This window comes from Hemicordylus capensis, chromosome 2, assembly GCF_027244095.1.
Source record: "Hemicordylus capensis ecotype Gifberg chromosome 2, rHemCap1.1.pri, whole genome shotgun sequence".
Taxonomy (NCBI): Eukaryota; Metazoa; Chordata; class Lepidosauria; order Squamata; family Cordylidae; genus Hemicordylus; species Hemicordylus capensis.
Genome location: NC_069658.1, coordinates 253,982,418 through 253,997,709, shown reverse-complemented (window position 1 = coordinate 253,997,709; position 15,292 = coordinate 253,982,418). Strand labels below are relative to the sequence as shown.

Genomic DNA, 15,292 nt, shown 5'->3' with positions numbered 1-15,292 from the left:
TATAGGAGAGTGCACAGAGGCACAACACAGTGGATTTAGTTAGGCATGCCTTTATGCTGAGAGTAAAGTAACTTGGAGCCAGTTCATAGTTTCAAATCAATATATATAGCATTTATTAAAGAACTCCATTCTAGATAGGAAAGTGAGGAGTTGGGATCTCTAATCTGTCTATCTAGCTGGATGCAGATGGATTCTGCACACATGGTGCAGGGAAGAGGAGCTTGCATGTTGCAAGGTAGAAGGAACAGGAAGAGAAGGGAGAGAGAGGAAGTGGCTGGAAGGAAGTGTCCCTAAGAGGAGGAATCTACATTCCAAAGAGATAGTGTCAGAGCAGTAGAGAAGGAATGACCAATGTCTTGACCCTCTAGCCCTCTGACTCACTAGTCTGTGCTCCTATTGCACTGAGACAAGAGACAGCGCAAAGTCCTTAACTTCCAACACTAACAAAATCAAGACTTTAAATCTCTGCTGATTATCTGCACCATACCGTTCTTCCCATTCTCACAGCTCTGTCCATGCCATGTTTATCCCTGCAGATGTTGGCCCATCCCAATTAACCAACAATACGGATGAGTTCAAGTCCTACATCTCTGCCCTCAAAGTTAGTGGTGGTGACGACTGCCCAGAGATGTCTTTATCCGGTCTGAAATTGGCTGTGCAGGAGAGTTTACTAAGGTAATGGTCCCACTGGGACATAGGGAGCTCACTGGCAGATGCAAGACAAGCTCTTGCAGGCAGCTCCCTTCTTCCCATTGCTTGTCTTGTGCACACCCGTCAGAGTATGCTGGTCACACCCCTGCATATGATGTCATATGCAGGTGGCATGGCCACAGCAGGCAATAGAGGCTGTACTGCCCTTCTGCCCCCACCCCATTAGGCATTTCATTCCAGTGCTATTTGGGTGTCTTTTTATCGGAGTGAGGCAGAGAAAGATGCACCGAGCCAGCGTTTGAAGAAAGCCTTGGTTGGGGTCAGCAGAGGGGCCACGTGGCCACCCCTCCTGCTAGTGGCCACAGGTGGGGGTGGGGGGAGAGCAGATGAACAAGGCCAACAGCCCCCAGAGGAAGCATGGGGGGGTGAGAGCCTTTTACAGCCCCTGGAAGTGCCAGGGGAGTAGGGGGCCAAACTCTGGCAGCACCCAGAAGTGCTCAGGGCAGTGGGAGTCTGATGATGGCTGTCCTCGCCATGCTCCATAGTAGCCGTAGCCGCATTTGCAGCACAACCAGGAGTGTCTCTCCCCGTTTTCAAAAGCAAAGAGACGCGTTCCCAGCCAGGCTGTGAACCCAGAGCTGGATGAAGTGTTTAAAAAATGGAGTTGCATAGCTCAGTTTTTGAAAGCCTTCAGCCAGCCCTGGGTTCCTAGCCTGGCGGGGAACGCATCTCTCTGCTTTTTCAAGCAGGGTAAGACGCTCCTGACCGCGTTGCAAATGCAGAGATGGCCAAAGTTTACTTGCAAATGGGGAGCGCAGTCCCATTTGCTAACATGGCCCTGCCCCCTGCACCTGACATCAGATGCAGGGGGTATAGCTGGAGTGCAAGGTGCGGCCCATGATCATGGAGGGCCCAGGTTCTTTGAACCCCCTGCACAATATGACTCTGCCTCTGGTACCAAGTCCTCTATCTTACCTCATATCTCCAGAAAGACATCCTTGCCACACCCACATGGGATGTTGCTTGCTTTCAGCTCCTCGTTCAGTCTGTCTATCAAAGATTTCTAGACAAACTTCTAGACATGTTAAATGACTGTGCCTTAGAACCGTTAGTCGAGGAACCAACCAGAGAGATGGCAACTTTGGACTTAATCTTGAGTGGTACCCAGGACCTGATGCAAGATGTCAGAGTTGTGGAACCATTGGGGAACAGTGACCATAGTGTAATCCAATTCAGCTTCTATGCAATTAGAGCATTGCCAAAGAAGTCCAACACTGATACGATGGATTTAAGAAGAGGAAACTTCTCAAAAATGAGAGGACTAGTAAAAAGGAAGCTGAAAGGGAAGGCCAGGAGGGTCAAATTATAGGCTTGTGCCCGAAACGTTTTGAAGGCCATTGTAAAGGCCTCCAAAACGTTTCGGGTGTAGGGGCTGTTTCGGCGTTTTGGCGCCGGCAGGGGTAGAGCTTTAAGGGCAGGGGAGAGTGTACTCACCCCCCCGCCGCGTTTCCCCCACCGGCACTCTCCAAATTTAAAGCCCCTCGGGGCGGCAGCGTTCCTCCCTGCCACCCCGTGCCCCCCCGTTGGCCAGAAGTGGCCGGAAGTGGCAGGTGCACGTGCGCCCGTTGTGCATGCGTGCGCGCGTGCCCACCGTGTGCGCGGGCGCACGACGGGTGCACGCGCGCTCGCCACTTCCGGCCACTTCCGGCCGACGGGGGGAACGGGGCGGCAGGGAGGAACGCTGCCACCCCGAGGGGCTTTAAATTTGGAGAGCGCCAGCGGGGGAAACGCGGTGGGGGGGTGAGTACACTCTCCCCCGCCCTTAAAGCTCTACCCCTGCCGTGCCGAAGATTTTCCGTGCACATCCCTATCAAATTACTCCAGAAAGCATGGAACTTATTTAAAACCACAATAATAGAAGCTCAGTTGGAATGTATACCGAGAAGGAGGAAAGGTACCACCAAGTTCAGGAGAACGCAAGCGTGGCTAACAAGTAGAGTCAGGGAAGCTATAAAGGGGAAGAAGACTGCATTCAGAAAATGGATGTCCTGCCCAAATGAAGAGAATAGGAATGAACATGAACTCTGGCAAAAGAAATGCAAGGAGTCAATAAGGGATGCAAAAAGAGAGTTTGAGGCACATATAGCTAGAAGTGTCAAGGACATTAACAAAAACTTATTTAAATGTATAAACAGTAGAAAACCTGCCAGGGATGTGGTCAGACCCTTAGATGATGAGGGTGTGAAAAGGATTATTAAGGAGGATAATGAGATTGCTGAGAAGCTGAATGACTTCTTTGCGTCTGTCTTCACGGTGGAGGATACTGACCATATACCCTCTCCAGAACCGAGCTTCTCAGGCTTGGAGGCTGAAGAACTGGGCCAATTTGAGGTGATGAGAGAGGATGTTCTAAATTGTCTTGAAAAACTAAAAATTAACAAATCTCCAGGGCCAGATGGCATCTACTCAAGAGTTCTGAAGGAACTCAAATGTGAAAATACTGGTCTCCTAGCAAAAATATGTAATTTGTCCCTACAGTCAGGCTCTGTACCAGAGAACTGGAAAGCAGCTAATGTAACTCTGATTTTCAAAAAGGGATCCAGTGGGGGTCCAGGAAATTACAGGCCGATTAGTTTAACTTCTGTGCCATAAATTCTGTGCAATTTATGATGGAAAGCATTCTTAAGGACAAAATTGTTAAATAGAAGAATGGGCCTTGCTGAAGGAGAACCAGCATGGCTTCTGCAAGGGCAAGTCTTGCCTCACTAACCTTTTGGAGTTCTTTGAGAGCATCAACAGACATATGGATAAAAGTAATCCAGTTGACATAGTATACTTGAATTTCCAAAAAGCTTTTGACAAAGTTCCCCACCAAAGGCTCTTGAGTAAACGTAGCAATCATGGAATAAGGGGCAGGTTCATGTGTGGATTGGTAACTGGTTAAAGGATAGGAAACAGAGGGCAGGAATAAATGGAGGGAAGTAAGAAGTGGGGTGCACCAGGGATCTGTACTGAAACCAGTGCTATTTAACTTGTTCATAAATGAACAGATTGTGAGGAGCTCCAAAAGGATCTCTCCAAACTGGGTGAATAGGTGACAAAATGGCAAATGTGGTTCAATGTAACCAAGTGTGAAGTGATACATATTGGAGCAAAAAAACCCCAACTACACATATATGCTGATGGGAGCTGAATTATCGGAGAGTGACCAGGAGAGAGAGCTTGGGGTCATGGTGGACAGTTCATTGAAAGTGTTGACTCCATGCGTGGCAGCGGTGAGAAAGGCAAATTCCATGCTAGGGATCATTAGGAAGGGGATTGAAAATAAGAATGCTAGTATTATAATGCCCTTATGCAAATCTACAGTGCAACCACATTTGGAGTATTGCATACAGTTCTGGTCACCATATCTTAAGAGTATTATAATGCCCTTATGCAAATCTGCAGTGCAACCACATTTGGAGTATTGCGTACAGTTCTGGTCACCGTATCTTAAGAGGGATATTGTAGAACTCAAAAAGGTGCAGAAGAGGGCAACCAAGATGAGGTCTGGAACACCTTCCTTTATTTATTATTATTTATTTATTTATTTATTAGATTTATATACCGCCCTTCCAAAATGGCTCAGGGTGGTTTATGAGGCAAGTTACAGTATCTGGGGCTCTTTACCTTGGAAAACAGGCAACTAAAGGGAGACATGATACAGGTGTATAAAATTATGCATGGAGAGTGGACAGAGATAAATTTTTCTCCCTCTCTCACAACACTAGAACCAGGGGCCATCCTATGAAACTGAAGGTCAGGAAATTTAGGACCAACAAAAAGAAGTACTTTTCCACACAGCACATAATTAATCTATGGAATTCTCTGCCACGGGATGTGGTTATGGCCGCTAGAGCTTTGATGGCTTTAAAGGGGGCTTAGACAAATTCATGGAGGACAGGTGTGTCAATGGCTACTAGTCTGGTGGCTATAGGCTACCTCCAGCCTCAGAGGCAGGATGCCCCTAAATACCAGTTGCAAGGGAGCAACACCAAGAAAGAGGGTATGCCCTCTCCTCCTGCTTGTGGGCTTCCCAGGGATATCTGCTGGGCCACTGTGTGAAACATAATGCTGGATTGGATTCCCCTTTCGGGCTGACTCTGATGGACTTTCCAGAGAAATCTCCTGTTAAGGAAGCATCAGTGGATCATTAAGGAACGTTAGCTTTTTTGTCAACTCCCAGACTCTGACCAGGCATAATCTTAATGCCAGGCCCCATTCTCACTACCATCATGAATCCCACCCAACCCCAGTTCTCCATCACTCCGGCCATTACCAACCCCACACTCCTGTTTACCCTGCATATTGCCCTATTGAACCCTCCTGCATAAAATTGTTTCCAGTGGTGTAACTATAATAGGGCAAGAGGAGACAGTTGTCTGGGGCCCCACTGCCTTGGGGGGGCCCCCCAGAGGCAAGTCACATGACTGACTCCTCCAGCCGCACACCTGGTGGGGCTTCCTTCAGTGGTATTCATCCTCCAAAATTGATGTGAGTGTTAAGACCTGGAGCTACCAGAACAGCATGCCTTTCTCTAGTACCATTAAATGACTTGCATCATCCACAATTTACAAAACTTTAAAAAATAATTTAGGATGATGTTATATTGTGGGGGGTGTGTGTGTGTGTCTGTATTCTCTGCTTTTTGTTACCACTATTCAGCCTCATTTAACATTTCTTTACTTCATGAGCTGAGCTTCAGTGGCGGGGGGAGTAAATCTTGCTCCGGACCCACTCCAACCTTGCTATGCCTCTGATTGTTTCCATCTTCTCCAGATCCCAGATCTATATTTTTACGGACGCTAGTGCTAAGGATGAAAGCATAAAGAATGAAGTCATGCTCCTGCTGAAGGAGAAATCATCTGTGGCAAACTTCATCCTCACAGGAGAATGTTCCAGACGGAAACGCCGCAGTACGTATATCTCAACAGAATATCCAGTGAAAATAATATTGTGCAGGAAATTGGATGGACTGGGGCCTGATTCTCATGTCACTGAGAGGAATACAGTAGCCGCCAAAAGGCCTCTCCCTTTGTATTATGTCTCCTTGTTGTCTCTGTCATATTATTATTGTTTAGAATATTTATATACTGCTTTTCAACAAAGAGATCTCCAAGCAGATTATTTATTTGGGGGTTTGTTTGTTTGTTTATTTGATTTTTATACCGCCCTTCCAAAATGGCTCAGGACGGTTTACAATTAAAACAAACCATTAAAACAGTAAAGAGCTAAAACAAAAATTAAAAACAACATAACAATTAACAATTTAAAAACATTTTAAAACAACAATTAAACAATCGCAGTAATTAAAAACCCTGAAACCGGGTTAAAATATTAAAACCGAATTAAAAACCCTGGAAAGCTAGGCCAAACAGATATGTTTTAAGGCCTCTCCTGAAGGCTAATAGAGAATTCAAATTACGGATTTCCGCAGGGAGCACATTCCATAGGCCAGGAGCAGCCACAGAGAAGGCCCGCCTCTGAGTCGCCACCAGACAAGCTGGTGGTAACTGGAGTCAAACCTCCTCAGATGACCTTAATGTGCGATTACATAGCAAAAGGTATGAGAAAATTGTTCTGTATCCCAAAAGGGCTCACAATCTCTCTCTCTTCTTTTTTAATGGCTGACATGATAAGGAAAATTACCTCATCGATGGCCATTTTTTAAAAGATTGTGAGCAATACCTAGCTCGTCCTTTTAATTTCAGTGGGACTACTCTGAGTAATTTTCCTCATGTAGGCTGATGTAGTTTTGACATTTGTATCTCATGCTTCCTCCAAAAGGTTTATGGTAGTGTATTGTTCTTTATGTTTGGGTTAGGCTGAGAGAAAAAGAAAGAGAGACTGGCCTAAGGTCATTTAGTGAGTTTAATGGTTAAGCAGGAATCTGAACCTCCATTTTCCGAGTTCTAGTCCACTCTACTAACCACTACACCACATTGGCTCTTAATGCTTTTAATAATGTGGAGTCACAATGAACACATTCCTTCCATAACTGCAGCAGCAGCAACCAAATTGGGTGTAGGGAGCATTGTGATCATGACTGCCAGAGCTCCATTTATATTACTGAGGCAATATGTAACAGGAAGCTGAGCCATGGACAGCAATCACCAGGGGTTGCCATTCCAAAACCAGGGCTGGGGGAGCCAGGAACGTGCCAGTGATCAAGCCATAGGGTGTGTTTGGACATAGCGTGAAACCTCGGGTAGACAAACCTGTGGTTAATCTGTGAAGCTAGGAATCATCCCATAGACGATCATTCAACTGCGGTATGGCAAATTCCAGCATCTGGCAGAGGGACCCCTCCCTCTTCCTGGTCTGCCAAGGCTGCATACCAGCAGGCTCCATACCGCGTGTGTCACCACGCCACGGACAAGGCGTCAGGACATCAGTAAAGTGGCAACCATTGGCCATGATCTTCAAGGGGACGTGCCCAGTGCAATCATGCTTTTTCAGCATAGACTGCCCACCCTCAGCAGGGAAAAGACATTTCCTGGTTCACAGCAATCACCAGGGCTGGGGAAGGTGTTGCTGGGATACCCTTCCCCAGGGCTTGAATAGATCTAGCAACTGGGCTGGGCAGCAACAACCCTCCAGCCCATATGTGTGTCTCCATGGTCAACCAGACAGCACATGTAACACCTCTGAAAGGATGCCTTGCTGAGCAGCCATGCTAGATAAGGTTGTGTTATTTATGAAAAGGTTTCTTGTGTGTGTGCCCCCTCCCCTTCTCTGGATGTTAGCTGTCAAAATGTTTTTGACAGGTCCTGCATGCCTGGCAACGCACTAAGGTGTGTGTTACAGTTGCTCAAGACATCCAGTCCAATGGACAGAGACAGCCACCAGATTTGTGGGGCTACGTGTTGTCTCTTTCTTTATATGATTGGATCACATCAAGGTTCCCACAGCTGGGGTTTCTGTAGGCTTATGCACGGTGTCAGCACATTGGTATATCTGTTAAGTGCTGTTGTATCATGCCTCCAATGGCCTGGCTTGTGTGCCTTTGTGGGGAAATAACCTAGTTGTTCAGCTTCTGCTGTTACCAGGGGTTCATGTGTTTGTGTACATATCTCTGCAGCCCTGAATTGCTGGAGACTTCTCTTGCTCTGCCTGTCTTGTCATCCATCCTTTTTGTCCGGATGGACAAGGGAGCGCATAAGATGCAATGTAAAGCAGGCTTTCTCCAATGGGGTTCTTTCCCTTTAAATGGACAAATGCTAGGAATATGGCATCCTTGTTGCCAAGCAATGGCAGGAGGAGTGCGGAAATGGTGGAGGGAGGGTCAACAGCTACAAGAGGTGGCCAGAAAGAAGCAAGGCCAGCATACAGCTGACCCATTCCTGGGCTGCTCTGAGCCGCCCACTCTATGGTTTTGGGAGGAACCACAGCACAAAACCCAGGTTATGGTGGTGGCAGAAGGTTCAAATTCAGGTTTGGAGTCAAAAATCAAGGCACAGTTGGGTGATAAAATAATGGTTTCACACATTCGGATGACCACAAACCTGAACCTCTGGCACATTTGCCTCCGGTTTGGTGTTATGTCTGAATGTGGCCAGAGGGTCTAGACAGGAGTCAAGATGATCCACCTAGCATGACCCTTGGCTTGTTCTTGACTCCTGTCTAGACCCTCTGGCCACATTAATTAGCAAGCCACTACTTTCAGGGTGCCTCTTTGCCCAGTTAGCAGGGGTACATCCCTGTCCTGTCCAGGTAGGGCTAGGAGGGAAAGACTGAAACACAGAGAGTTGCCTGGGTATGAAAGAAGTAAGAATGCCTCTTCTAAGAAGGGACCTGCCACTTTGTAGTTACACTAAAAATGAGGGTTTCAAAAATCTGTTGTACAATTAATTCTCTGACAAGTTACTCCCAAATGGTGGGTGGCTAGGGAAGCGTGTAAGGAATTATGGGGAAATGCCACTCATGATGGTGTTTAGTAGGCCTAAATAGGTCTTTGGTAGTTCTTATACCCGAAGCTGAAAACTTTATTTATTTATTTATTTATCTATCTATCTATTTATCTATCTATTTATTTATTCGATTGATATACCGCCCTTCCAAAATGGCTCAGGGCAGTTTACAACAGGAGAAAAACAATTAAAACCAGTTAACAATTAAAATCAAAACTATAAAAACAGAATAAAACCAATTAAATATACAAACAGCGAAAAACCCTGGAAAACCAGGACAACCATTTAAAACCATTTAAAATAGTTTACAGCAATTTAAAAACCCTGGAAGGCCAGGCCAAACAGATAAGTCTTAAGGGCTATCTTGAAAGACAATAATGAACTCAGATTACGGATTTCTGCCAGGGGTGCATTCCACAGCCCACGAACAGCTACAGAGAAGGCCCGCCTCTGAGTCGCCACCAGACGAACTGGTGGTAACTGGAGACGGACCTCCTCAGATGACCTACTTTGATCCACCACACAGAGGTCATTCCCACCCCTCACTGCACAGTGCTGCATACTCCCCAGCACTAGTGGGGCCCCTTAAAGAGACACAGAACCCTGACAAGCTCCAGCACAGTCTGGGAAGGCTCACAGGGAATCCTGGGGAGTAGAATCCTTCCCAGCACTTTCCTCATGGAGCTTTTCCCGTAGACTCCTCTTCCAGTATTCCTCACGTGTCTTTCCAGATCGTGCTGGGGCTCAGCAGGGCCCCATGTCTCTTAAAAGGCCCCCACTGGTGTTGGCGATTGGGGAGCACATGCAGTGTTGCATGAGAACACTTGCCTCTGTGTGGTGCCAGGAGAGTGGTGCAAAGTATTCAGCTTTGGATATTTATTTATTTATTTGATTGATTGATTGATTGATTTCCAAAAATGGCTCAGGGCGGTTTACACAGAGAACTAGCAAATAAATAAGATGGATCCTTGTCCCCAAAGGGCTCACAATCTAAAAGAAACATAAGCTAGACACCAGCAACAGTCACTGGAGGTACTGTGCTGGGGGTGGATAGGGCCAGTTACTCTCCCCCTGCTAAATAAAGAGTCGCCACATTAAAAGGTGCCTCTTTACCAAGTTAGCAGGGGTTCCAAGGGGATAATCGGAGCTAAAGATCTGCACAGACCTAGTATTTACTTTCTTAGCTATTGCATCATGACTCCAGTGACCGCCATGGTCCTCTTTAGGGTAGCATAAGTGCAAGATGCTTCTGCTGCCCACTGCCATGAGAGCAGTCCTTTGCCAAGCGGTGCTGCCACGCTGCTCAGCAAAGTGACCGCTCTAAGATGTCCCTCCTCCTCTTCCTCTGCTCCCGCTCTGCGAAAAGGCAGAACTGGGAAGGAACAGAAGGAAGTGCACTGGGCCAGTAGAGTGCTGGCCTAGAGTGTCTCTGTGGAGACACTCTGGGTCTGCACTGTACCACTCACTGGCTGAAGAGATTTCCTTCTTCCCTGGCTTTTCAAAACTCAAGGTGGGAATGGAGGAGACAGATGAAGGAGAGAAGGTGGCTCTGGATCACATCCTGCTCTATGAAATAAGTGGGGATCCAACCAACTGTGTGTGTGCACGCACACACGCTGATACTGGTCATATGCTACAATGGGCTGGGCAGGGGGTGGAAGGAGAGTGGATGAGAGAGGGAAAGGGAGAGAGATGGAGGGGGTGCTTTGTCTGCATTTTTCGTGCCACTGGAGGAGGTCACATTCTAGTGATTTGATTTATATACTGCTCCCCTACCTCAGGTGCCTCTGGGGCTTGGGCTACTAATGGGTATGCAGCAGAAGAAAAGCACTTGGTTTCTGAACAAGACTTGCTGTTGAAATACCTAATATTGTTTTGCCTTTGCTCATGTGAACAGAGGAGGGATGCAAAGTAGATTTAAAGGGGAAATATATACTTCATCCCCACAGGTACTGCTTCCGGAAGAAGATACGCGAACGTCTATGAAGAACTAGCTGCTTATTCCGGTGGGCAATACGTAAAAACCACCAAAAACGAGCTCCACAAGGTCCTGGGCATACTGGAACTCTCCCTGAATGCTGCCCCTGTTAAGGTGGCCCGTGGTCGTCTGCATGGGACTCGGTTCACCTTCCCTGTGGATGAGACTCTGAAAGAAATAACTGTGTCAGTCAAGAGCTTGGGGTTCTACGGATTCAGAGTTACTGTGCTGCAGCCTTCAGGTAAGGAGTGCTGTGATAACAAGGATAAAGACAGGAACTGGACATCAAATGGATATTTGGGGAAAGATCCTTGTTCATTTGCCAGCTTGTCCCCTGTGGCTGCTGCGATTCACTCTAGTTTTGTGTCATCTCCTGGCAGGTGCACCACCAACATCTGCTTACAGTTTGGTCAACACGGTCAACCACAAGGTTGTGAAGGTGCCTTCTATTGAAGAGAGGGGCGAGTGGTCTGTGAGTCTCTCTCCCAGTGGCTCCTATGAGGTGGAAATTGGAGGCAAGAGCTTGCTGGACTTTTCCTACCAGATTATGCAGAAGCAGAAAGAGTACATGCTTCCGGTCCAGGGACAACCTGTAAAAGGTACGTTTTGGGGGTACAAAGAAGCCACACTGAGGGCAGAACTACACGGTATATGCGTACATGTGTAAGAAAAGCCCAAAGGCAACTTTTTGTAGAAAAAAGCAAGTTCAGGAGGGAGCCATTTTGAGCAGCAGAAAGGTGCTTAATTATAGGAACATAGGAAGCTGCCTTCTACCAAGTCAGACCATTGGTCTATCTAGCTCAGTATTGTCTACACACACTGGCAACGGCTTCTCCAAGGTTGCAGACAGGAGTCCCTCTCAGCCCTGTCTTGGAGATGCCAGGGAGGGGACTTGGAACCTTCTGCATGCAGATGCTCTTCCCAGAGCAGCCCCATCCCCTAAGGGGAATATCTTACAGTACCCACATTCATATGCGACCAGGGTGGGGACCCTGTATAGCAAAAAGGACAAGTCATGCTTGATACCACAAGACCAGCTCTCCTCCCTATCCTTTGCTGCTTTTACTACTCGGGTGTGCAACCTGTGCAATGTCCCCAATGCAGGGAACAAAAGAAAACACCTGTGTTTTCTTGGCCATGGGTTTAGTACCACAGGGGATGGTTGATGCCTCTTTAGAAGACTCTTATCCTGTATGAGATGGAAGTCTCAATAAGATGAAGATTGGGGTAGGGCCATAACAGAGTGCAGGGGCGGAGCCACCATTGGGCAAAAGGGTTCAAAGAACCCAGGCCACCAATGGGGAAAGGCCGTGGCTCGGGCTCCATAGGAGCCCAGAGCAAACTCCCCCCTCCCACGCTCGGGCCACCGACTGCCCGGGCAAACTCTTTGCCAGTTATTTCAGGCAGCTCTGACTGCCCAATAGAACGTTTTTCCCTTCCTCTCCCTCTCTGGAGAAAGAAAAAGGGGGAAACGTCCTATTAGGCAGCCGACCCTGCCTGAAATGAGGAGTTGAGAGCTCGTTCGGGCTCTCAGCAGCCCAGGCCATGCCCCCTTGTCATGTGCCTTGTCATGTGCAAGGGGGTGTAGCCTGGGCTGCCGAGAGCCAAAACGAGCTCTCAGCTCCTCATTTCAGGCAGGGCCGGCTGCCTAATAGGACGTTTTCCCCTTTCTCTTCCTCCAGAGAGGGAGAGGAAGGGGAAGAAGTTCTATCGGGCAGTCGGAGCTGTCTGAAATAACCGGCAAAGAGTTTGCCCGGGCTCTCAGCCAGGGGCGTAACGATAGGGGGGGCAGGCAGGGCACGTGCCCTGGGCACCACCCCGGCGAATCACGTAGGGGGGGCGCCAAAAAGTGGCATCCCCCCCGCCCTGCCCCTGGATGGCCCGCCGAGTGTGGCGGCGGGCGTGCAGCGGCGATTCGACGGTGGCAGGCGGCGGGTCGCCCGCCAAGTGCAGTGGTAGCTGGTGGCTGGCGGCGATGTAGCAGCCTGAGCAGCAGTGGATCGCCCGCCGAGGAGTGCAGGCAGAGCAGGCCAGATGGCAGGCCTCGGCGTCGCTCTGCCTGCACTCCTCAGCGGGCGATCCATCGCCGCTCGGGCCGCTACATCGCCGCCAGCCACCAGCCCCCGCCACCACCGCCAAATCGCTGCCACCGCTGGCAATCTGCCACCTGGGGCGCTGCCGCACCGCCGGCACAGGTATGGGGGGCGGGGGGGCGCCATTGCCTGGCCGCCGTTTCCCCCCGATACGCCACTGCTCTCGGCGGCCCGGGCATGGGAGGGGGGAGTTCGCTCTGGGCTCCTCTGGAGCCTGAGCCACACCCCCGTGTGCGTGACGTCACGTGCACAGGCATATTGGAGGGGGCCACCAAGCAGTGCTGGACGCAGGCCACCGCTCGGCTGGCTCCGCAGCTGACAGAGTGGCAGAGCATGCTGGTTGTCTGCCTTGCATGCCCATTGTCTCAGGTGCAATTCCTGGTAGCACGTCAATTAGAACTAGGAAAGACCCCTGTGAAATCCTGGAGAATCACAACTAGCCATGTAGGCAGTATTGACCTAGATGACTCTGTAGAAAGCAGCTGTATATGAGATGCTCAGCTGCAAAGAAATTTGCAGAAAGAAGCCCTAAGAGAGCTTTCTAAAAGCTATTTAGCTAAATGAAAATGGGGGAAACTCACTAAGTCAGCCTTGTTAAACATTAAAAGCTTGTGTGAGGCTGCCTGCCAATACATACAGACATATATAAGTGAGTGACTAAACACTGATCACTTTAAAATGTTTTTGGTCAGCCATTTCGGCTCCCACTTGCCTCAGTAAGATACATTCGTCGTGATGTAAATGAACACTGCAAGTCAAGATGATGGTTAAAGAATGCTGAAGGCAGTGGAATTCTCAGCAGACTGGCACATGCAAGAGAATTACACACCACACACACACATTATTATCTTCAAGACTGAGGCCATGGGGTGTTAGGGGCTTATGTTTACAGATCCAGAAGTTAATTCATTCTTCTAATATCCAAAATAATAGATTCCTCTACAGGAAATTTTATAGCTATTTTGAAAAGAGCTGGAAATGTTATGATCCTTATGGATATATATTCAGAGCACCTGCGAGTGAGAGGGAGGTATTGGCAGACTTGGGGTAACCCACAGATGCATCAGTTTAACAAATCTGAAGGGGGAAAACTAAGGGGACCCAACCCCCACCAAAACTGTTCCAATGTAACTCAATGAAGCAGAATGTTCGTGGACTCAAAGGGCAGTTAACAGACAGCCAGGTAGGTGGAGCTAATGGGACTCAGTGATGAATGTGGGGGGAAAGAGGGCTTGAACAAAAAGAGCAGGAAATTTCTCAGCTGAAATAATACTCTTTCAAGACAGTCACAAACCCCTCTGCTTCTGAGGGGGAAAGGTGCCTACAACTTTCACCATCCTCAGGCACAGGCTCAGGCAACACATGCACACCAGGGAGAGATTTATTTACTTACTTACTTAAAATATTTATACCCCGCCCCTCCAGTGCAATACTGCTCGGGGCGGCTTACAACAATAACATAGACACAGATACAAGTAATAAAATTATTATTTTTTTAAAGTCAGATTAAAAACAATTATTAGGTTCAAATTAAAACTGAAAATTATAAAAAGCTAAAGAGCCGGTACATATTTGTGTTTCAGAGTTAGAAAAGTTGTGGCCATCATCATTAAAATGTTTAGCAACATGTCGTTAGAGCTGCTTTGTTGTAATTGCTGATTTGCAGTGTCTAAATTGTGTGCAAAGGTCTGGTAGGGATTTGGAGAAATCTGAGGAAAATATCATTTTTCCCCTGAGGATAACCCTAAAATTTGAATTTCTCCTTGGGAAAACTCTGCAATTTGGAGAGAATTTCCACTTTGGATCAGTTTCTCCTGTTGTAGTTTTTCCAGTGCACTGAATAAGATATCCAGGGTGCTTGCATCCTATAACATAGATTACATTGTTAGACTTGCAAGTGATGGTCTATTATTTAATTGTTCTGCTTTTGAAAGTAACCACTTCCTTAAGGTAAGTACAGATGATAGAACAGCTGGATTCACAATGAAGTGAACCAGGACTGATGATGGGTGGTTTCATTTAAGCTCTCATAACTAACATACATAGATTAGGAGAAAATGACAGGATGCTTGCTGAATAGCTTTAGCAAGGTATGACTTTTATTAATTAATAGCCAGATAATAGTTGGGAGATGCAAGATGACCACAAAAGATCTGTTTTCTGAATTTTAACTGTTTTATATTGTTATTATATTTGTTATGTTTTCAACTTTGTTTACCGCCAAGAGATGTCTGTGTCAGGTGGTATAGAAATATGATAAATAAAATAAAATGGATACACTGGGCAACATCCAGACAGGTTAATCATGACTACCTTATCTCATTGATTTCATTTTTGCTTAGTCATGACTGACTAAAGTCCCATTGGTTTCAATGGAACTTAGTCATGACTGACTTAATCTGAATGTTGTCCAGAATTCTTTATTCTTTCTATATATATGCTGCCATTTGTGGCACCTCAGCTGCTTGAAAGACAAACAAAAAACAAAAACTCCATATGAAGTTCTATTTTCCTGAGTCAGGCCATTAATCCAACCAGATCAGTATGGTCTGCTCTGACAGGTGACCACAAAAGTGGCTACTCTACTCTAATGCCTTTATTGCGCCAGGAAGCTGAAACAA

The 15,292-nt window shown here is 47.2% G+C and overlaps 1 protein-coding gene across 1 annotated transcript in view; it reads left to right on the top strand.

The window, feature by feature from the left end:
* LOC128348239 (von Willebrand factor A domain-containing protein 7-like) overlaps positions 1-15,292 on the top strand; it is a 78,510-nt gene that overhangs the window by 29,625 nt on the left and 33,593 nt on the right. Inside the window, exons 8-11 of the mRNA XM_053303995.1 lie at positions 537-675; positions 5,470-5,606; positions 10,550-10,819; positions 10,959-11,177. Of these exons, the coding sequence (XP_053159970.1) occupies positions 537-675; positions 5,470-5,606; positions 10,550-10,819; positions 10,959-11,177 (765 nt within the window). The remainder of the gene's footprint in view (positions 1-536; positions 676-5,469; positions 5,607-10,549; positions 10,820-10,958; positions 11,178-15,292) is intronic.